The sequence below is a fragment of the Scomber japonicus genome, chromosome 15 (genome assembly GCF_027409825.1).
Source record: "Scomber japonicus isolate fScoJap1 chromosome 15, fScoJap1.pri, whole genome shotgun sequence".
NCBI classification, from domain to species: Eukaryota; Metazoa; Chordata; class Actinopteri; order Scombriformes; family Scombridae; genus Scomber; species Scomber japonicus.
The window spans coordinates 3,909,454-3,932,922 of record NC_070592.1 but is presented as its reverse complement, the minus strand read 5'-3'; the positions used below and the strand labels follow the sequence as shown (position 1 = coordinate 3,932,922).

The 23,469-nt window shown below is 36.8% G+C and overlaps 2 protein-coding genes across 2 annotated transcripts; one reads left to right on the top strand and one right to left on the bottom strand.

Moving 5' to 3' along the window:
- Window positions 1-8,406: 8,406 nt before the first annotated feature.
- Window positions 8,407-14,671, bottom strand: LOC128374597 (major histocompatibility complex class I-related gene protein-like). Its single transcript, XM_053334842.1, has 6 exons — window positions 14,617-14,671; window positions 10,396-10,662; window positions 9,410-9,688; window positions 8,702-9,032; window positions 8,524-8,581; window positions 8,407-8,424 (listed from the first exon to the last, which is right to left on the bottom strand). Exons 1-6 carry the CDS (start codon window positions 14,669-14,671, stop codon window positions 8,407-8,409), a joined length of 1,008 nt encoding a protein of 335 aa, XP_053190817.1.
- A 3,436-nt stretch (window positions 14,672-18,107) lies between these two features.
- Window positions 18,108-21,015, top strand: LOC128374596 (major histocompatibility complex class I-related gene protein-like). The gene is made up of 5 exons (XM_053334841.1): window positions 18,108-18,156; window positions 18,894-19,148; window positions 19,608-19,886; window positions 19,975-20,277; window positions 20,894-21,015. The coding sequence occupies exons 1-5, from the start codon at window positions 18,108-18,110 to the stop codon at window positions 21,013-21,015; spliced, it is 1,008 nt and encodes a 335-aa protein (XP_053190816.1).
- The last annotated feature ends 2,454 nt before the right edge of the window (window positions 21,016-23,469 follow it).

The window sequence follows — 23,469 nt, the reverse complement described above, 5'->3', positions numbered from 1 at the left end:
AGTCATTTTACCTTCACTGTTTTAACGTATTCCAGTACTGAATTTAGACATTTATACTTCAGAGGTTAATTCCTTTTCAACTGTGAAACAAGTGGAGAAAAAGTCTTGCCAGGATTCTTAACAAATCTTTTTTGTACTTTTTTTTTTTCCATCTGTGAAAATAGATGAATTTTTTATTTTCGCTATGTTTCTCAGTGTATGACAATAAAAACAGATTGGTGGTGTTTAAAATACGTCTCTAGCCAAAAGGAAGACACAACACTAATATATGTACCTAATGTTTTGAATACATTGGAGAAATTAAAACTCACCAGGACCAAATACTTAAAGTCCCTTTTAGAACAAGGTAGTTATACACTTGTGACGCCCTGTGGCCAAAATGAGTATTGCAACAAAAACAATTCCTGACACACAAAAAATTCACCTGCCTTTTCTTTTTCACCCATTTACACAGATGAAAAAAATTACAAAGATTATCCAGACAAAACATTTTTTTATTATTATTTTCTACCATTAGTCATAGACACAAAATAATGTAGAAAGCTCACTTGCCTTTCAGGGCTTTCATACAAATAACAGTGTAACCTGGCTGATGTTCAGTAGCTTGACCTCTAACTGGAAAGTTACACTCTTACCATTTGAAATAAAAGTACATAATACTTGCACTGAAAAACATCTATTAGTTTTTTAGTTAGTTTTTTTTTGTTTGCTTTTTAAATGTTTAAATACTGTAATCTCTCATCTGTATTTCAGAGTTCATCCCTGTAAACGGTGAGTATTCTGTCAGATTATCTCTCTCTGCACAAACAAATACAGTTAATAGTTTAAATTGAATTACTGAGACTTTATCTTTCTTTCAAAGATTCAGAGTTTCAAACCATTGAACCCTCTGCAGACACATGTGAGTATTTCATCATGTCATCAACACTGAGCACATACTGTATGAAGAATCTCCTCTGTTGCTGCTCCTGAGACTAGCTACAGTATACTGATATAATACTGTAATGAATATACTGAAAGTATGTTGTAGGAAAAAGTAATTTGACAGTGTTGAGAAGATGTTATACTGCCCCCTACTGACGGCTTTTGTAAGTTTTTTTTCTGTTCTAAATAAAAAAACACGTGAGACAACAAAATGTTATGGGCCCAGCGCGTCACTGAAAAGCTGTGTAGTGATATAAACAGTGTTGTTTGATTCACAATGGAAGATAAGATAAGATGAGCTGTTTATTGACAAGCTGAGTGGACCAGAGAAATGGGCAACATTTTTTCAAATTTCAGATGGAGCACTTGCTGAAGGCAAAAGACTGTGGGGCATGGTAATGGAAACGGATGTGCTAGCATCAGGAGCTAATGCTGTTGCACCAGCTGAGTTTCAACGACGGAAAGAAAAGGCATTTTCCGTCTTGGAGCTGAGTGTAAGTACACCCCAGCTGTACCTGATAACAAGCTATCAGACCCCATTTCAGAGGACATTTTGAGAGAGACACTCTTGCAAATAAACAGTTCCTAAAGAAAAAATACTTCAGATGTGAAATGAAGGAAGGAGAAAGTTTAACTGAACATTTAAAACGAATGAAGGAACTGACTGACAAGCTTGGAGCAATAGGTGCTATAATTGAAGAGGAAGACCAGATTGTAACTCTGGGCAATTTGACACTGCAGTTTGTTCAGCAAGAGACTAATCAGAATGAGATGTCATAACAGGCTCAGTGGTTGATTGACTCTGGAGCATCAAAACACATGACTTGCTATAAAGAATGTCTTCAAGACTACCAACAGTTTTCAGAACCGCAATCTGTAAAACTTGGTGATGACAGGGTGGTGGATGCACTAGGACTTGGCAACATCAAACTCAGAATGCCATTCAAAGTCAGTGATGTTTAGTTTAGTTTAGTTTAGTTTATTTGGATCCCCATTAGCTGTTACTCAGGCAACAGCTACTCTTCCTGGGGTCCATATTAAAATAAATACAACCAGTTACATTACAATTACAATATAACATAAATGCATACCTAAATAGAGTGACCCCCCCCCCCCTTTAAAACAGTGACTTCAAACTTCGTACAATTCCATTAAAACCAGCTTACATAATTGGTATCAAAACACACAAATGATTGAGACAACACCATAAACAGCAAACAAGAAACAAAAAACCCCAATGAAAACAAACAAACAACAACAACAACCAAGCAATGATACATATTAAATATTTTGCTGGCCTCCACCCAAGAATAACCTTTTTATATGCTTTTTAAAACGTTCTTTATTTGCAGTTTGAATAATATAGTCTGGTAATTTGTTCCATTGAAAACTGGCTCTATACAGAACTGTTTTTTTCATTGCATTTGATCTAGGTTTAGGAATTACAACATGACCCCTCCTCATCTGTCTTGTTTCATGGTCATGTCTGTCCCTAGAAAACGTTATTCTTGAGTATAGGCAGGTTGGTTGTTTAAAAACACATATGTTCCAGAATAATGTTAAAAGACTTCGTCTTAATCTATCTTCCACCTTCAACCAGGCAAGATCAGCGTGCATTTGGTCTGTACTTTTCCTTATTGAACACCAGAGTGCAAGACGGGCTGCTCTATTTTGTACTAACTGAAGCTTATAGAGCTCTTTATTAGCTGCACTAGACCAGATAGCTGAGCAATAATCTAGATGAGACAGTATCAAAGCCTGAATAACCTGCAATGTGGTACTTGGTGTAAGAAAAGAGGAACATCTTCTTATAACAAATATTCCTCTCCCCATTTTCCCAATAATTTTATCAATGTGATTCTGCCATGATAGTTTACTATCAAGGGTGACCCCTAGAAGTTTAGCCTCATTGACCTGCTCTATACAGCTGCCCTTGATGGAGATGGATAACTGCTTCTCCTCCCTTAGTGCATACATTGATCCAAAAACAATACATTTGGTCTTAGACACATTCAAAACTAAATTGTTATTCTCTACCCAATCTGAAATGTGTTTAATTTCATTTTGAAGGAGAACATTTAATTTTTCCACACCACTTGATGACATATATACAGTAGAATCATCAGCAAACATAGCTAAACTGGCTCTACTCAGAACAAGAGGCATGTCATTGGTAAAAATAGAATAGAGCAAAGGACCCAAGCAACTCCCCTGGGGAACACCACACTGTACTGTCTTGACAGAGGAAAAACTACCATTAAAAAACACTGTTTGTGTTCTATTGGATAAATAGCTCTTCATCCAGCTAAGAGGCAGAGTATTAAAACCATAAGCAGTAAGTTTCATTAATAGCATCTCATGGTCAATGAAATCAAATGCAGCACTAAAATCAAGCAGAACAGCACCTACAATTCTTTTCCTGTCTATATCATTCAACCATTGATCAGTCATCTGCATTAAAGCTGTACTTGTGGAGTGACCTTTCTTGTAAGCATGCTGAAAATCAGAGTTAAGTTAATTAACTGAGAAATAATGTGTGATCTGGTCAAATACCAATCTTTCCAACAGTTTACTTAACAGAGGAAGAATGCTGATAGGACGACTATTGGCACCTCTAAACACTTCATTCTTGATTTGGGTAAAGGAATAACTTTTGCAGCTTTCCAAGCCTGGGGGAATACACCCTCCTGCAAACTCAGATTGTAAAAAATATCACAATGTATGATGTGCTGTATGTTCCCAAGTTATACGGAAATCTTTTCTCAGTGGGAGCTGCTACAAGAAAAGGAAATACAGTGCGGTTCAAGAAGTCTTGCTGCTACATGCGTGGGAAAGATGGAACTCTCCATGGGATGGGAACACAAAGATCTGATGGGCTATATCTGATGGGCTATATCAGCTGGACGTCGAGGGAAGTTTGCCTGTGTGTCTCGGTGCATCAAGTGCATCAGTAACAGCCAGCCTGTGGCATCAGCACCTAGGTCACACCAGCCAATTAAAGGAACTCAAAAAGCTGGTAAATGGAGTGGATTTTACTGTAGAGAAAGAAGCTACCTTCTGTGAAGCCTGTGTGGAGGGCAAGCTGTCCAGAAAACCACACAAGCCAGTGGGAGAGATTCGCTCCAAACGTAAGTTACAGTTGATCCATAGTGATGTCTGTGTCCCATGCAGACTGAGTCAATAGGTGGAGCAAAGCACTTTGTGACTTTTATTGATGATTATTCCAGATGTTGCAAGGTCTACTTCCTGAAACAATAAAGTGAGGTTCTTAGCAAATTCAAGGAATTTGAAAAAACATTCTCCAATGAGTGTGGACATAAAGTCACAAGGCTGTGAACAGATAATGGTGGGGAAATCCAGTGAATTTCAAGAATACTTGAAAGCTCAATGTATCCACCATGAGATGACTGTACCTCACACACCTCAGCAAAATGGTGTTGCTGAAAGACATTGGCTTTAAACTGATCAGACCCATGTGTGTTTGTGAGATGTCGACAGGAGCTAGAGATTCTAGCTGTGTATGTTGATGATCTGATTTTGATCACAGAATCAACATGCATGGATGAGTTCAAACAAGCTCTCAAAAGATGCTACAAGATGAAGGACATGGGGGAGCTGTCCTATATCCTGGGCATCTCTGTTGTTCAAGACAGAGCAAAGAAGTGTGTCTTGCTGCATCAGAAGCATTACATTGAAACCATTCTCCAGAAGTATGGAATGAGAAATGCTAATCCCATTGCAACCCCTGCTAATGCAAATGTAAAGTTAAGAAAAGATGATGGTGTCAGTAAACCTGTGAACCCAAGTACTTATCAGTCCATGGTAGGTAGTTTGTTGTATGCAGCAATGGCCACACAGCCAGACATAGCACAAGCAGTGAGTGTTGTATGAACGTTCAATGCAAATCCAAACACTACAAATCTGATGGCTGTGAATGGAATTCTTCAATACTTGAAGGGAACAGTGAATCATGCCCTCAAGTATGAGGATTGGTTTCTCAGATGCTGATTGGGCCGGAAATCGGGATGACCGTCGCTCAACAATTGGAAATATGTTTTTCCTGAGTGAAGGAGCAGTGAGTTGGTTCAGCAAGAAACAGGCAACAGTTGCACTGTCAACAGCAGAAGCTGAGTATATTGTACTCAGCCAAGGAGCTCAAGAAGGTACCTGGCTGAAGCGATTACTGACTGAACTTGGAATGAGTGATTCGCCTACAGTGATCCTGGAGGACAATCAAGGAGCCATCGCAATCGCAAAGAATCCAGTCAATCATTCAAGAACTAAACACATAGACATTCGCTACCATTACATTCGTGAATGTGTGCAGAATGGGCAAATACAAGTACAGTATTGTCAAACAGTTGATATGAAGGCAGATATCTTGACCAAACCACTGACAAGACAAAGGTTTGAGTACCTTAGGAGAGAGATCGGGCTTTACCCGGTTTAAATCTGTGTAATATGCTTACTGTACTGTCTATTGTTCAATATGTTATGAAAACAGTACGCAAGGTAACAGGTAATAAGAGGAAAAATAATAAGACTTATGCAAGGTTTGAAGGATTTATTATTTTGACATTATTTGTGAGGTTGAGCACTGATCTTAGTTATGGAAATTGCTTAAGTGCTTAAATGCCAGTCTAAAATTATGTGGGAGTGATGTAAGAAAAAGTAATTTGACAGTGTTGAGAAGATGTTATACTGCCCCCTACTGAGGGCTTTTGTAAGTTTTTTCTGTTCTGAATAAAAAACACGCGAGACAACAAAGTATGCTCTCATATCTGAAAGTACTGAAAGTGTTTGGCTGTTTTTGACTGATATTAAAAATTGTATGATATGACCACTAATAGTGAACTCAAACTGTGACATCTATATTTGATCCTATTTTGCACCATAAATGTACATTAACAAACTTAATGAATGTTGAGATGTGACCTTACAGGAACAATCAGAAAGTCATCAAACTAAAGTGTGAATTCATAGATCAGATTCATGAGTTTCATGTCATCAGTGGATGCAGTGAAGATTGATATGTGTGAAGATTATCTGAGAGCTGACAGAAGCTTTAATGTTGATGTGAATCCTCCACTGCAGGAGTTAACAACATCTGGAGAGAAGTGATGCTGCTGTCCAGCTGTTTCCTCAGAGCTTTGGTGGAGATGAATCACTGCAGCAGCTACCAGACACCAAAGAGCCACAACATCACTCCAGTGAGGCATCTTTTATCTTCGGATATCAAATTTATACTGTTTTTGATGGTCATTAGCATTATATCTATTAGTGGGAGACATGATGATAATCAAACTGTCAAAATCACTCAAAATTAGTTTCATAGTTTCATTTTAGAAGCATAATGAAGATTCTACACAGTTGATAAAGATATTAATGTTTTTGTTTCTCAGTCTCATTGTGATTTCTCCCATAGTTTGAACACTGCATACAAACTTCTCCCACTTTAAACAAAAATGTAAATACCTGAGTTATGTCTTAGTCTTCTAACACACATTACTCCTCCACTACAAGTAACAGCTGTAACTCTTTTACACTTAAATTTGTAAAAGTTTCTACATTTTTGCACTTTAAAAAAACATATTTGTGAATATTTACACTCCTCCTTTTATTGAAACTGACATATTAAATCAATAACACTTATCAGAGCTTATACATTTGACATCTTCATGTCTTTTATATTTGTTATATGGATGATTAATGTTAATGTCATTGTAAAGTTATTGTTAATTGTTGGATTATTGCTGTTAGACAAATAATTGATGAGTTTAACTTGTAATGATGGATGTTGTTAATTGATCATCTTTTCATTGATGATTTGTAAAACATGATTGTTGGGGGTCACCGCTCTCAGATGTGTTATATAAAGGTATAGAAATCACGTCTAGTCTGTTCATAATGTTAAATGAGAATTAGAAAAATATTTAAAAAAATTTTGATTCAGTGAACTTTTTGTGATTTTTTTTTTTTTAAAGGCTGCTACATTTTCTAATGCCATTTTTTTGTTTATTTGTTCTAATACTCTAATGTTTAGCTTCAGTGCAGTAATACAATTCTCCTGAAAACCAGTATAGAGGTGTTCCTGTTGCATCATACATGTGTTTAAAGGTTTTGTTTTTGGGAAACACTCTAATTAAGTTTTTGGGAAACACTCTAATTAAGCTCATCTCTGAAATCAGTTATCAAAATGTGTGAGGATAAAAACAACTTGCTGGTCAGCTTACATTAATAATGAATCTTGTGTGTTATAGTGTCTTTCTCTATATTACCACTAGAGAGCAACATGTGAAATGACTCAGCTGTGAGGTGAGTCACCACAGAAACAGCTGACAGCATTTCTACACCTCCAACATTGCAAAGAGTTTCCTGACTTAGTTTTCACATTTTATAGCTAATTTCTTACAAACAGCTTGTTTTGTTTGTCCATGGAAGATCAGACCCACACAGTTGAAGTGTAAATTCAACTGTAACTTTTGTATTGTGTTACTGAAGATTTAAGCACTTGCAAATTATTATCAAATAAATAGACAAAAGGTATTTATTTAAAACTCTGCAACAGCCATATATATATATATATATATATATATATATATATGGTAATTTACCTTTGGAAATGTTCACCTCCATAGACCTCTATAATGATGGTCATGATGTTTTGATATCAGAAAGGAGGTTGCTAGTTAAAATTCAGGCCAATAGATTTATGGATTTAGATTGTCTTATTTCCCTGACAATGTTGTGCTGATGACAACAGAAAGTTATACTCAGAAATGTTTAATGTTTCACGCAATTATTGTATCTATAAAATCTCAATCTCAGACAGTCTTGGACTTTACCACTTCCTCCCCCACAGTCAGGTAATGATTGTATCTTCTATGTTATTAAAACTGTAGCTAACCTTTTGAGCTTCAAGGGTAGTACAAAGCAAGTGTATTTTTTATTATTTATCATTTAAAGTGTATCAAAACTCTTACAATCAGCACATATTCGATGTCAAATGGAGATTGGAAATATTCAAGAAAGTGGTACACATACAAATGTGTTATTTAAACTAAACCACATCATTGACCCCTATACAGATTTGTTGTGGAGTACAAAGAGTATTAAAACATGCATGCAAAAGAATTCGAATTATAGAGACAGAATACAATATATAAATGTATTTGATCAACTTTCAAATTATATCTGGACTTCAAACAGAATGTGATGCAAAATGAGAAAAAACAAGCCGTCCCTTTTGATATTTACAACACATACGATTATGATTAAAATGTCTTATGGGTATTATCCGTACATTTGGTTACAGTTTTAAGGCAACAACAAAAAAATGAAATACAATATTAAAACTAAAACATACTACAATAATGTGCTGTGAGGATAGTAATGAGCTAAATCCCATGATAGGAATCACAGGAACGTATTTCTGTAATGTGGTTTTGGTCACAGAACCAACTGAATCTTCTGTAATCTGGGTCAGTATCCACCCAATGTCTGAAAGTCAAAGGACACAAAAACTCGAATGATGAGCCATCAGATCGGGGGAACAGTCCTGTAGTGTGCACTTGACTTTATGTAAATTAATACACAAACAGCGATGAAGAGAGCAAGACCAGTCACTGAAGCAATGATGAGGACGACCGTGCCAAGTGGAGTTTCTGTTGGAATACAAGAAAAAACAAAAGAAGTCACGACTTATACTGGAGAAGCAGAAAAGAACAGGAGTACTTCCATCTACCTGTTTATTCAGTTTAGTAAGACAGATTAAAAGATCAAGTTCCATCTGATTCCAGTCTTACCACAGTTGGTCTTGATCACAGTTTTGTCCAGTTTGGTGATGATGTCGTCCTTCACACCAGAGAGATGAAACACACATTCATACCTCCTCCAGTCTTCAGATGTGACTGATGAAAGGTCCAGGTCAACACTCATCTGGAAGGATCCATCATGGTTGGGCAGGATCTCTCCAAGCTCCACGTCCTCATGAAGCTCTTCTCCATCTTTCCTCCAGAATATCTTGGCTCTGGCAGGGTAGAAACCTGTAGCAAAGCAGCTGACTGGAGAGGAGGGAGTCTTCTGGAGGAGAGACACTGAGGGAAGGTCTGGAGGGACAATGAGAAAGATTAGTTTGGAGATGTATTGTGCCCAGCAGTTAAACCTCTGAATTTATCAATATTTCCAGGATTTTAACAAGATAAGTGGAGTTCTTTTGTGAAAACACTATCAGACACAAATGATCATCAAATAGAATATTTGATGTACATGTCTGTAGGGGGATCTTTAACAACGATTCAACTCATAGTGATACGTTTGATACCGACGCTCTGAAGCCAGTTTTTTCTGATGGCCGGTACGGAGAATTACATGAGTGACAACAAACAAGGCCTTGGTTTCAGCAGACACATGGGATGTTTCAGTTTGAGATTTGATTTGTTGACATAAGTACAATGAAACATATTTCAATAAACTAGCTGATTACCTTTTGCTTGCACTGTGCTGTTCGCACAGTGCACAAACTTCTTAAGGTATTCCATGCAATCGTGGATAATGGCATTCTTCCAAAATAGACTTAGCTGTGTATCTCTGTCCCAGTCATGTTTGATCATCACTGTCTGTTGCGTTGGAGCGATCCATGTCAATGTATCCAGGTCCAATGCTATTAAGTCATCACCATCGTAGCCAAATTGACTAAAACCAGTGATGTCTCCAGTCTCATCATCCCATTCACAGCCATTCATCCTCTGAAACACGTGGGCACCTGAAAGAGACACAAAGACGGAAACTGCAATGATTCACAGACACTACAACAGGATCTATGATAGAAGACACTTACAGCCAATCATCATCATCAACAAACAAATAAAACAATTATTACAAAAAATTATTTTATGCACAGCCAGCACAGCATGGATACAGTCATTCATCATGTAAATATTTCTGTGAAACAATGACAGAATTCGCACGCTTTTCAAACACTACCCAGCAAATCTAACATACGATTTTGTTTTTGTTTATTCAAGGATATTGTATGTACTTAAAGGCATAGATGAAGACTTTCAAATATGCTGAGGTGTAAAATTGCAAAGTTGAAATGTGTTAATTATACTATATTAATTGAATGCACAAAATAAGTGGCAGAACCACCATGCCAGCAGCTGCAGCACATATGAGAACACATTGCTGCTGTTCATTATACCATTGTCAACATATTTGGATTTATGTATATTAATATTTGGGGTCCTGGATGTATATTTTGGAACTTCAGGTGCTTCACAGAGGTGAACTCATTTCTCTCTCACTAATCCTCTCTCCCGTTTCACCTGCTGCTGCATTTAAAGGGAATGAAACGTAATTTATCATTATTGAAGCCCATTCCAACTCTTGATACGAATAGTTGTGATTGCAGTAGATTGGTGGCAATCTGAATGAAATGAACAGGTTTATTTTCCAGAAAAAGCAACATACCTTCAGATTGGTTAAAGCGCTGCTTCACATTATTAATCTGGTGTCTGAAGCTGTACTGGTTATTGTGGCACTTATCAAAGTGCCACTGAAGAACATCAGGATTTTCTTTTAATAATTTGTCCATCCAGCTTGTTCTGGGTTCTATACGTTTTCTGTCGCTGTCGCAGTAAGCCATCTGAACATCATCAAATACTCCAGCAGCCATAAACTCCGGAAAGTTTGGGACTCCATCCGTAGCGGTGAGAATATAGCTCAGGGAGTGCTTTACTGTAGGACAAACACATGTTTAAATTAGGCTGAATCAATTGATATTTGACAAAACAATCACGTCACACATTCTACACATTGTGGCTTTGAGATATCCACATGCCTACACAATTATCTCCACAAACAAGAACATAATTTCAGCATTTATGAGCCATCATTGATAAACATGTCCTGAATTCCATGTACAGCACATTTCAACAAGGAAAGTCAAAGTGCTTTACATAAATCATGAAAGGTATTAAGACTAAATGTAAAACAAACAATACATTATAAAAAAGACATTTAGTATAGGCCTTTGTCATTCAAAGGTATTATATCAGCCTCTTATGGTATGCTGATGGCACTTTCACCCTCCAACATTTCTGACTTAAAATCTCAGTGGGAAGGTGAACTTGGGGAACCAATTTCTGAAGAATCATGGGAGACTGTCCTGGGCAGAGTTCATAGTTCATCAATCTGTGCCAGACATGGGTTCTTACAATTCAAGGTTTTGCACCGCATCCATTGGACCAAACTCAGACTTTCTAGAAGGTTTCCTGATGTAGACCCATCATGTGATCGTTGTAAGTGTAATCCAGCATCACATACCCACATGTTCTGGTCTTGTACAAAGCTAGCTCAGTATTGGGCATCCATCTTTGAGATAATTTCAGACTTCCTAGGACGACCAATCTCACCATGTCCTTTGGTTGGGTTATTTGGGGTGGTACCTGATCACTTGGGTCTAACTAGGGCACAATCGAATAGTGTTGCTTTCTTAGCGCTCCTGGCCAGGCGGCTGATTTTGATCAAATGGAAAGATTGTAAACCCCCAACATTTACACATTGGATCAAGGATGTTCTTTACTTCCTCAAACTTGAAAAAATAAGATATTCTTTGAAAGGAACAGCAAAAAACAACTACAATAAAACATGGGGACCTTTTCTGGACTATGTCAAGACACACACCATACTCACCTTTAGAATAAGTAGAGAATAAGTATATTTCACAGCATAAGGTTGTATTTAGTCATAATAATAACAGCTTTTAATAAGTGGTTACCCCTTCCCTTAAATGTGATACCCCCTTTTTTTTATATATTTATTTTTTAATATTATTATTATTATTATTTGGTATTATTATTATTTTTATTGGGTTCATTGTTATTGTTTTGTCTCAAATTGTCTATTTGTCAGACTGTTTCATTATACTTTACGCTGTTTCTTTGTGTCTATTGTATTTTTTGTTGTGGTGTTTTGTAATTGTATGTCGATTACTACATTTAAGGTAAAAAATGTCTCAGATATGTTCAAATTGTAATGTCCAAACTGAACAGAAATAAAAAGAATGTTAAAAAAAAGACATTTAGGTATAATCATAAAGTTATAAATAATACCTGAAACATAGTAAATAATATTAATCAAAAACCTTTAATGTGTTTTAATAAAAGGCAGCTGCAAACAAAAAAATCTTAAGCCTCGATTTAAAAGAACTGAGGGCTGCAGCAGACCTTGGCGGTTGTTCACATATGTGGAGCATAAAATCTGTATGCCACAACTCCATGTATAGTTTTGACTCTGGAGACAGAAAGCAGACCTGGCCCAGACCACCTGGGGCCTGTACTACAAAGCAGGATTTGGGGTTAGCCAGGTAACTTCAGGTTCATCTCTGGGTTTTCAGTTCTACGATGGGGTACCATCACCATGGTAACTGATGCTGAATAGTTAACCTATCAACACTCTGACTATTGACCACTGATCAGATCACTGAACATAAAGAGTCATCATTCCTACAGTATCCTGAGTCCTGAGTTTACAATAAAGCCATCCATCCATTTTCTGCTGCTTATCCAGGGCCGGGTTGCAGTGGGTTTAGGGTGAGCAATGAAATTCAGGCATCCTCCTCCCCAGCAATGCTCACCAGCTCCTCATCCTCCTTAGAGATCCCAAGGCATTCCCAGGTCAGGAGAGATACCCCTCCAGTATGTTCTTGGTCTGCCCCAGGGTCTCCTACCGGTTGGACATGCCAGGAACACTTTTAGAGAAAGACGTCCAGGAGGATCCTAACCTGGTGCCCAAACCTCCCCAGCTGGCTCCCTTTGATGCGAAGGAGCAGCAGCCCTACTCCAAGCTCCTAACCTTATCTCTAAGGCTGAGCCCAGACACTGTCCAGAGGAAACACATTTTAGCCTCTTGTACCTGTGATCTCATTCTTTCGGTCAGTACCCAAAGCTCGTGATCATAGGTGAGGGTTGGGATGTACATTGACTGGTAAATTGAGGGCTTCACCTTCAGGCTCAGCTCTTTCTTCACAACGGTCCAGTACAACGCCTTTCAAACTCACATTCTGTCTTACCCTCACCTGTGTGTTTGTGTTTTGTGTGGACTGCTGTATTATGTTTTTATGTTTTCTCTCGTAAAGTACTTTGTGACCTTTGTCTGTGCAAAGTGCTATATAAAAGGGTGAATGACATACACTTACTTAAAAATGCTCATGTTTTCAATAAAACACTATATCAACTACTTTGACATAATCTTACACTTTCATATTAAATAAAGGTTAATGGAATACAATTGTTCTAAGTATGGCAAGCTAAATTAACCACATTTAGTGTCTCACAGTGTAACTATCATTTAAAAGGCCATTCTGTTAAAACTATGAAGAAATCCATATAACATGAAGTGGTTTAACAGAAAATGACCACTGATGATCACAAATGCTGCCTGACAAGATTAAAAGCTCTTAACAATTACTCATAAACAGACGTTTTTGAGTGTCCCATGGCGTAACCCTAGAAAAACATAGACGATTCAAATATCAGTAGTTTATGATGCAAATATTGTTAGATATCAGTATTTTATGATGCTAATTAAAGATGTTTCACGTAACCTTTTCTTTAACTTGCTGGTGACTCCCCTTAGGATGCAGACTTCGCTGTCCCGGGCTTTCCAAATGAGAAATCTAACTCAAACATAACATCTGTGAAATATAATTATTTACATTTCTGCTATTTCATGAATGATATAAACAAAACTAAAACAATAACACTAAATAAATAAAATAGATTTTCTCCATTAGATGCCATTTTCTAACAAGGAAAAAGTTCCTTGTCACAGAGCATGTGTGAATGCTGATGCATTAACAGCTGGGTCCAATCCAATCCAATACACTGTATTTATATAGCACGATTTTAACAAACACAAGGTTTCCAAAGTGCTGCACATCAAGATAAAACAGAATAAATAGACAACACAACACAGCTGGGTGGGCAGAATGTCTTCACCTGACCTCTTTATAACATAATAACATCATCTCTGAACCACCTGACCTCTTTATAATATCATAACATCTCTGAGCCAGAACCTCTATCTATATTTATCAACTGTATTCACAATAGAAGACAAGTTATGAGTTGACTTATGAGTTATTGTTGGGTCATTTCAGGTCATTTCTTTCTTTCTTTTCTCTATGATACAACACAAGTTAAATTTTAAGATAAAATGACCATGATTGTTGTTGTAAAATGTTTGGGTTTTTTTCAGCACAAAAGTTACAGTTGAAGAAATTAGTTCATTTATCAAATTCAATTACGATTGTTTCTTGACTGAATTTAATTGGATGTGGTTGATGATGATTGCTAGAATAACAGCTTCCTCACATTTTAGGTATAATCTATCCTGCCTGAATGTGTTTTTATGGAGGCCCTTGAGAGGTCGTGATCTGTAAATAAATATACCTGACTTGATAAATGAAGTGTTACATCTTAACAGCCCTAGACTGCTTGTGTATTATCAATAATTTTATTTTCCTTAACTCTGAGTCAGAAGATAACTTTAGCGTTGTTAAGTAGCCTATATTAAAAGTAAGTTTTCAAGTGACAAACATCGTCATAAATAACCTAACCCCGCCAACAAAAGCAAAAGCAAAACACTCCTGATATCACAAGAGAGGAGTGCATGAAAAAGCTTTCTTACCTGAAAATGCAAAATTGCATGATGTAAAAAAGATGATAAACACAATGAGTCTCATGTTGCTTTGAGATGAGGGCTTCAGTAGTTTTTAGCAAGACCTTGATCCTAGTGAGGGCGCTGGCATGTGTCAGCATGTCACTGGCAGGAAGCAGCAGTCTGTCTGTAGTTGAGAGAATGTGTATCATCTAGGGCTGGGGCAAAGTTCCTGTTTGTCTTCATCGCAAGTCATCAGCTGATCGGTTTTAAGATGGAACTACTTTGTTACTTTACATTTACAGTTTTATATAATGGTAGATTTAGCCTACTGTACTACTTGGTCCACCACTGTATGCTATTCCGTTCATATGTGTGTTGTTTCTTGTAGGATGTGTATTTTTATGAACCGATCTGAGTCTGAAATAAAGATGAATTGAATATAACAGTTAAGGAAATTAGGACGAGAGGTCATGGGTGTAAAATGTAGTGCTGTAGAATCTTGGTGTAAAGTATATTTCTTATTTTTTGCTATTTTCTATTTACTATACTAGGCCTATTATATGTTACTATTCTTTATTACTTACCCTTAAATAACCGTCATGCCAGCTGAGTAAGTCTCAGAGGTTGTAAGAAGGCTAAATTGATTGTTTCAATAAAATAGAAGAGGAATCAACATTAAACCAAATAAACAATGAAAATACTTGCACTGGCCATGAAATTCAGTGACTTGTTGGTCTAATCGGCCGCTTGGAATTAAATAAGACACACTATCCCTTGTTGTGTCATTTTAACTGGAAATGTTGTTACTATACCAGTTATTATGAAAATAATGACTTTACCTCCCAAGGTTAGTTTGAGTAGTTCTGCTCTCATCTCATCATCTCTGGACTTTTTGGAAGAAAAATGTTGGATAAAGTAGCATTGGTTCCCTGGTGCTTGTGTGTCAACAGCTCCAATTCAGTCTCCACATAGGTTTGTTTAGGTCCATTCACCATGAACTTCTTCTCTCCAATCTATAAAAAACATAACTAATACAAGGGGCAATATATTTGCTTTTAAAGTGGAGTCTGTAAGTATAGATTCCTGTAACCTGCATTATGCCAGCTAATGACAGCTGTTAAGATCATTACCTGTTGAATTTGCAAAGCTGCGATGTCGCCATCTTGAGGAAGGAAGCTGGAACTGCAGAATGATTCCCAGCGTTCAAGAGCAGCATCATCAATGTGTCTCGTTGTAGGTCTGCAGCCTTGACGTCAGGAGGTTAAAGAGCTGAGGAGGATTGAAGGCCTTCATCCTCTGCAGTATCTTATCTTTGAGGACACACATTGCCACCTCTGCTTCCTAAGTCCAGTATCTGGCTTAAAGTTTCACCTGTATCAGTCTCAGCACTGACTGGAGTCACAATAATCAGTTAAAGCTGATTCTGAACTCTGTGCTGATCAGAACTTTACATTGCTTGTCTTTTACTGGTTTTGAAAAGCACTTCATGGTCTTGCACCAGCCTACATGTCCTATATGCTCATAGTGTATGAACCAGTTTGGCCCGTCAGGTTCCCAAACTGAAGGACTAAAACCTTTGCTGAGGTTTTAATACTCCAAGCAGCTAGAAGAGTCTTTAAATGTGAACTTAACACGTCTTCAGTCTGGCTTTTTACAGAGAATGCCAGTTTGGTTATTTGCAGCTTTTGTTTAAAGTGTAACATGATAAACAGACAATTATGACGGGATTTACAGTAAAACTGAAGAAAACGTAAAAATGTGACAATTCTCAGGCAGGTTCTGCAGCTTCTTTTATTCTCTGGTTTTTAGTGGATTAAATTAATGGAGATTTATTGGTGATGGACACGGACATTAATGGGTTTTCAGATTTAAGTCCGACTAACTCCGCTAACCAGTGTTAATGTTACTACTGTTGTGGTTGAGGTACGCAGTGTAAAGTACAACAAAATAAGCTTTCAACAGGTCATTATGACAAAGTGAAGTCATATGTTTAGGTAGAGAAATGATAGTCATGTTCAGAAACCTGCTGTAACACAGTAAATGGACCAGAAAACCGAGCCTGTAATGGGGATCCCACTACAGCTAACAAGGCAAGAACATTCTTGGGCTGAACTGACACTGCTCAGCACACTGATCAACACAGTTTTCATTTTCTTTTGTAAGTTTTCTTTGGCCAACTGATGAGCCAACCCTAACCCTCTTGAATGCTGGGAATCATTCTGCAGTTCCAGCTTCCTTCCTCAGGAAATTGTTCGAAACAGCAGTCATTGGTTGACATCCTGCAGGTTACAGGAGTCTATACTCACAGATTCCACTTTAAAAGCAAATATATTGCCCCTTGTATTAGTTATGTTTTTTATAGATTGAAGAGAAGAAGTTCATGGTGAATGGATCTAAACAAACCTATGTGGAGACTGAATTGGAGCTGTGTTCATGCCCTGCAGGACAAACTGGAGCATCACACCACCAGGCCAACATCAGGCATCAGTGGATAAAACCTACAGCTGTTTGTCCAACATTTTCATTCCAACAAGTCCAGAGATGATGAGAGAACTGCTGAAACTAACATTAGGAGGTCAAGTCATTATTTTCATAACTGGTATATCAAGACTCCCAACATCCCCAGTTTAAATGACACAATAAAGGATAGATGCTTCATTTTAATTCAGCAAAGACAAGCCTCACTAGAGTGTTTCCCAGAACTTGTTACAAAACCTTTAAACACACGTATGACAGGAACACCTCTTATTCAGGTTTTCAGGAGGTTTTATTTTTTAATTGAAGGTAAATATAAATCATATTACAACAAATTAACACAACAATTACACTAGAGAATGTAGCAGCCTTTCTAAACAAAATTCTGGTAAGTACACTGAATTAAAAAAAGAAGATTAATTGTTAATTGTTTTAAGAGAAAAGTCAGCGCTCCGCTTCAGTTGGTGATGTTTAAAAACACAAACAAGAAATCACAGAAATATTGCTGTACTCATGCACTCAGACATGAATTTCAACAGCCACATTAATTGACTTACCACATTCTGTGTTTTGGACTTTAGCCGCAAACAAGTGCAGGCAAAGAGCTTTAGTTTAAAGTCATTCACTAGTTTTAAAATGTATGAATTTTTATCAGGCACTTTGAAAGTGCCACATTGTATGAATTGTGCTATACTGTATACTGTAGATACACATGTCTTACTTTGCCTGCTGGTGCACTCTGTCTTCTAAAGAGCATCTTTGAACTGCTCTTACACTTTCTTAATTGTGTAACTTTTTTTCTCATTTTCTGATTTTAGGATCAATTTTATTCTTGACTATAAACAGTTGCTCATGTTACTACATGCTATTAAACTTCTTGTAAATAGAGTCAAACATTGAATTGACTCTTCCTGGTAACACATGATGCACAACCATATTTCCTTTTTTACTGGTTAGTCCACTTTTTCCAATCCCTCATCCTGTCTGTGTGGGCTGTTGACAGTCTTTCCTCCAAGTGTTTTTAAGGTCTGTATCAACGCAAGATGAATAGGATTCTGTTGTTTCTCCTCTTTTGCCACGTTTCCACTCCAGGTAATGTAATACTCTTTTTTTAAACAGTTGTGTAAGTATATTTATGAAGTAAATGTATTTATTACTGACTTTGACCTAATTCAGTTGGCTTTTGTTCCTTCATGGTTGAAGTTTTTGATACTGATGTAATTGAACTAGAAGCTTCTAACTGAATAACTCATGTTAATTATTATTATGACATTATTTATTATAGACAGATTTTGTGTTTCATCAAATTAAATAATATAAAATCATATCATTTTTAAAAGAAATGGGGTGGTGAATATTAAGCAAAATAAGGCAAATTAGAGAAGACACTTTAATTTCATATACTTTGCTCATCACATGTTTGCACTTTCAGGAATCCCATAGTAGTGTACAGTATTTGTATCCAGATTCATCATTTCAGTTAGTTTTAAATGTGAATGTTTACAGTGTGTAGTCATTACTAACCTGATATAAAGTTATGATCAGTAAGGTTAATAAAGTTGATTCAGTCGTTATAGCAAATGTGTCAATAATAATGAACATACCCAGCATTGATTTGTGTTTTGAGTTGTGTCAAGTTTTTGGCTCCTCGGCTTCCAGTCCAATTATTTCAGGTTCTTATGTTCCACTTTCATCACCAGCTCGTCACTAACTTTATATGTCTTAGAAATCATGCTGTGCAAAATATTGAATGTAATTAAATGTAATTATGTATTTGTCATAAGTCTGGATATGAACTTGAAAACCCTTAAAACGTCTTCCTCTTACAGTCCAGCACTCGCTGAAGTTTGACTACACCGCGTCCTCTGGAGTCAAAAACATCCCAGATTTTGTGGTTGTTGTGTTCGTTGATGAAGTTCCAGTAGGTCACTGTGACAGCATCGGGATGAAAGTAGAAGCTAAACTGGACTGGGCACAAAAACTACTAGATGATGATCGAGAGCACTTGATGTGGTACACCGATAGGTGTCTGTTCCACCTACATAGCTACAAAGAATTAACTGACCGTTTGAATAAAATTGGAGGTAAGTAAAAGAAATGTAAAAAAACGCTAAGTTGTGTTTTTGTCACATAGAAAACTGTCCCATTAACATGTTTGTTAAATCCACATATACTTCCCTCATATCACTCACTCGATTACTGACCAAGTAATGTAACTCTTTCTAAATGGAGGGTCAATGTTAATATTTCACTTAGCTTATCTGGTAACTTTGTGCTGCATTCACTGAAAGACTGAACTAGATCTAGATTTGAATCTGGCACGTTTTTGTGTGTCTGTTGCCTTTCTTATCATGTCTGATTTCATCTGTATGTTTAAGTGTTAAGTTTTGGTTGAAAGTTTACATCGCTACTTGATGTGAGTGTTTGTATGTGTGTTGTCCTTGTGATGAAGCGGTTACCCTTCCACATGCTCTTTGACATTCTCTAAAATGCAGCCTCACCTGTAACCCTCTGTGGGATCTCACTCTCTGTCTCTGTCTCAGCTGTCCACACCTTCCAGAGGATGGAGGGCTGTGAATGGGACAATGAAACTGGAGAGGATAATGGATTTGCTCAGATTGGTCAAGATGGAGAAGACTTCATAGCATTTGACCCAAAGACACTGACATGGATCGCACAAAAACCAGAAGCTGATTACTTCAAACACATCTGGGACAGTAATAGATTCAACAATGAAGTTTGGAAAAATGACCTCAACCAGCGTTTCCCTGATTTTTTGAAGAGATATTTGGACCTTGGGAAGAGCTATCTGCTGAGAACAGGTAGAATCACGTGACCTGATGTAGTTTCATGACCCAATATTTAAATGTCTCTTCTGTTTCTAAACCCCTTCCCCTTTTGTCCCTCCAGACCTTCCCTCGGTGTCTCTCCTCCAGAAGACTCGCTCCTCTCCAGTCAGCTGCTTCGCTACAGGTTTCTACCCTAACAGAGCCGACATATTCTGGAGGAAAGATGGAGAGGAGCTTCATGAGGACGTGGAGCTTGGAGAGATCCTCCCCAACCATGATGGATCCTTCCAGATGAATGTTGACCTGAACCTTTCATCAGTCACATCTGAAGACTGGAGGAGGTACGAATGTGTGTTTCATCTCTCTGGTGTGAAGGACGACATCATCACCAAACTGGACAAAACTGTGATCAAGACCAACTGTGGTAAGACTGGAACACTGATTTTACAATGTTTTTGCCTCAAAACATTTGTTATCCAATGAAATAAACACATGTGATCGCTGTGAATATTCTTAAATTTTTAACTCAAGGTTCTGATTTTATAATTTGAATGAGTTTGAAACAAAGTTATCAGTCCGGACGTTATGGAGCTGAGGGTTAGTCCAGGGTTAACAAATGTACTTATTACCTTATGCACATTCCACATAGACACAAGATGGACACACACAGGCCAGAAGCAATAAGGTGTATTAAACTGCAGGTGGTAACTGTATAGATTATTGTGATGCCAAATTAAACCATCAGATCAACATGTCCAGTAATGTGAATTTCACTTAAAAAGAGACATCATCTACTTATGGCAGCATAACTGAGCTGCTGTAGTCATATTTACAACTCTGCACATCCATTTCCTCAGCAGTCTGTCTGTGCATCATGACGGAGAAAGCTCCATGTTTTCAGGGGATCAAAGTAACAAATTACATTTTCAATAATGATGTTTGATTATCAAACATCATGATAATTATAGGTGGAAATACCACAGGTGCATTGTCCTACACACACTGTGAATGTTTTGTTTTGGTTCCAGTTCCTCCCTCAGACTCCCCTACTGGTCCTGTTATTGGAGGTGTTATAGGACTGCTGCTGCTCCTGGCAGTCTGCATCACTGGCGTCTTCATGTGGAGAAGGAGAAAAAATGGTGAGGGACAACAATGGACTTGAAGTCATTTTAACTCCACTGTTTTAATGTATTCCAGTACTGAATTTAGACATTTATCCTTCAGAGGTTAATTCCTTTTCAACTGTGAAACATGTGGAGAAAAGTCTTGCCAGGATTTTAAAAAAGTCAAGTTCAAGTTTTTTTTTTTGTGTCACTATGTTTCTCAGTGTATCACCATAAAAACAGATTGACACTGATTAAAATACATCTCTAGCCAAAAGGAAGACATGACACTAATATATGGAGAAATTAAAACTCACCAGGAATGAGTATTGCAACCAAAACACTTCCTGACACACACAAAAATCAAAAATTTCACTTGCCAAAACTTTTTCACCCATTTACACAGATGGAAAAAATTACAAAGATTATTCAGCCAAATCTTTTTATTTTCTACCATTAGTCATAGACACAAAATAATGTAGAAAGCTCACTTGCCTTTCAGGGCTTTCATACAAATAACAGTGTAACCTGGCTGATGTTCAGTAGCTTGACCTCTAACTGGAAAGTTACACTCTTACCATTTGAAATAAAAATGACAGAAATAAGTCAAATTAATACATACAGTGGTTCTATAAAACATGTATTAGTTTTTTCTTTGTTTGCTTTAATATAATTTGACATTTTAAATATCATCTATATTTCAAGATTATACCTGTAAATGGTATTCTGTCAGATTATCTCTCTCTGCACAAACAAATACAGTTAATAGTTTAAATTGAATTACTGAGACTTTATCTTTCTTTCAAAGCTTCTGAGTTGCCAACCATTGAACCTCTTGAGTGAAAGATGCAGACACATGTGAGTATTTCATCATGTCATCAACACTGAGCAGATGCTGTATGAAGAATCTCCTCTGTTGCTGCGCCTGAAACTAGCTAAAGTATACTGATATAATACTGTAATGAATATACTGAAAGTATGCTCTCATATCTGAAAGTACTGAAAGTGTTTGGCTGTTTTTGACTGATATCAAAAACTGTATGATATGACCACTAATAGTGAACTCAAACTGTGACATCTATATTTGATCCTATTTTGCACCATAAATGTACATTAACAAACGAATGATACCTGTGAATATTATCTGAGAGCTGACAGAAGCTTTAATGTTGATGTGAATCCTCCACTGCAGGAGTGACAACATCTGGAGAGAAGTGATGCTGCTGTCCAGCTGTTTCCTCAGACCTTTGGTGGAGATGAATCACTGCAGCAGCTACCAGACACCAAAGAGCCACAACATCACTCCAGTGAGGCATCTTTTATCTTCGGATATCAAATTTATACTGTTTTTTATTATCATTGGCATTATATCTATTAGTGGGAGATGATACTCAGCACTTAAACCGTTAAAAAAAAACACATTAAAAACATTAGATGTTAAAGTATTCATGCTTTCACTCAAAATTGGTTAAACAGTTTTGTTTTATAAGTATTAATGAAGATTCTGCACAGTTGATAAAGCTTATTAATATTTTTGTTTCTCAGTGTCATTGTGATTTCTACCATAGTTTGAACACTGTATACAAACTTCTCACTTTAAACAAAAATATCTGTGAGTAATGTCTTTGTCTTTTAACACACATTACTCCTCTACTACAAGTTGTTTTTTTTGTTGTTTTTTAAAAAAAAATTTCACTTAGATATATTTAGTGAATATAGACACTCCTCCTTTTATTGAAACTAACATATTAAAGCAATAACACTTCTCAGAGCTTATACATTTGACATTTTCACATCCTATATGTGTCATGTGGACAATGAATGTTAATGTCATTGTAACGTTATTGTTAATTGTTGGATTATTGGCTATTAGATAATTAATGACACTTTAACTTGTACTGATGGATTTACTTTATTGCATATTGCCACACTGTCTACATGACAGTATACATCTGTGAGGTTATGTGATGTGATTTTTTTACTGCGTGTTCACTTTAGTTAAAAAATGGTCTCTACATCATCAACAAGTTAATGATTAATTATGAATTGTTAATTGATCATCTTTTCATGATTTGTAAAACATGATTGTTTGAGTCACAGCTCTCAGATGTGTTATACAAAGGTATAGAGATCATGTCTAGTCTGTTCATAATGAGAATTAGAAAAATATTTTTATATATATTTTTTTATTCAATGTACTTACTGCATTTTTTAAAAAGAAAGGCTGCTACATTTTCTAGTGTCATTTGTTGTAATATGGTTTATATTTACCTTCTACCTACCAGTATTGATAAATAAAATCCTCCTGAAAACCTGAATAAGAGGTGTTCCTGTCATACGTGTGTTTAAAGGTTTGGAAACAAGTTCTGGGAAACACTCTAGTGAGGCTTGTCTTTGCTGAATTCAAATGAAGCATCTATCCCTTATTGTGTCATTTAAACTGGGAATGTTGGGAGTCTTGATATACTAGTTATGAAAATAATGACCTGACCTCTTAATGTTAGTTTCAGCAG

Bases quoted from the DNA above. Each gene is read 5' to 3' on its own strand.
- LOC128374596 (XM_053334841.1), top strand. From the start codon at position 18,108: ATGAATAGGATTCTGTTGTTTCTCCTCTTTTGCCACGTTTCCACTCCA. The intron at 19,149-19,607 runs GTAAGTAAAAGA...TCTCTGTCTCAG, and splicing joins CCGTTTGAATAAAATTGGAG to CTGTCCACACCTTCCAGAGG. The intron at 20,278-20,893 runs GTAAGACTGGAA...TTCCTCCCTCAG, and splicing joins TGTGATCAAGACCAACTGTG to ACTCCCCTACTGGTCCTGTT.
- LOC128374597 (XM_053334842.1), bottom strand. From the start codon at position 14,671: ATGAGACTCATTGTGTTTATCATCTTTTTTACATCATGCAATTTTGCA. The intron at 10,663-14,616 runs GTAAGAAAGCTT...TTTGTCCTACAG, and splicing joins ATGCAATTTTGCATTTTCAG to TAAAGCACTCCCTGAGCTAT. The intron at 9,689-10,395 runs GTATGTTGCTTT...TGTCTCTTTCAG, and splicing joins GCGCTTTAACCAATCTGAAG to GTGCCCACGTGTTTCAGAGG.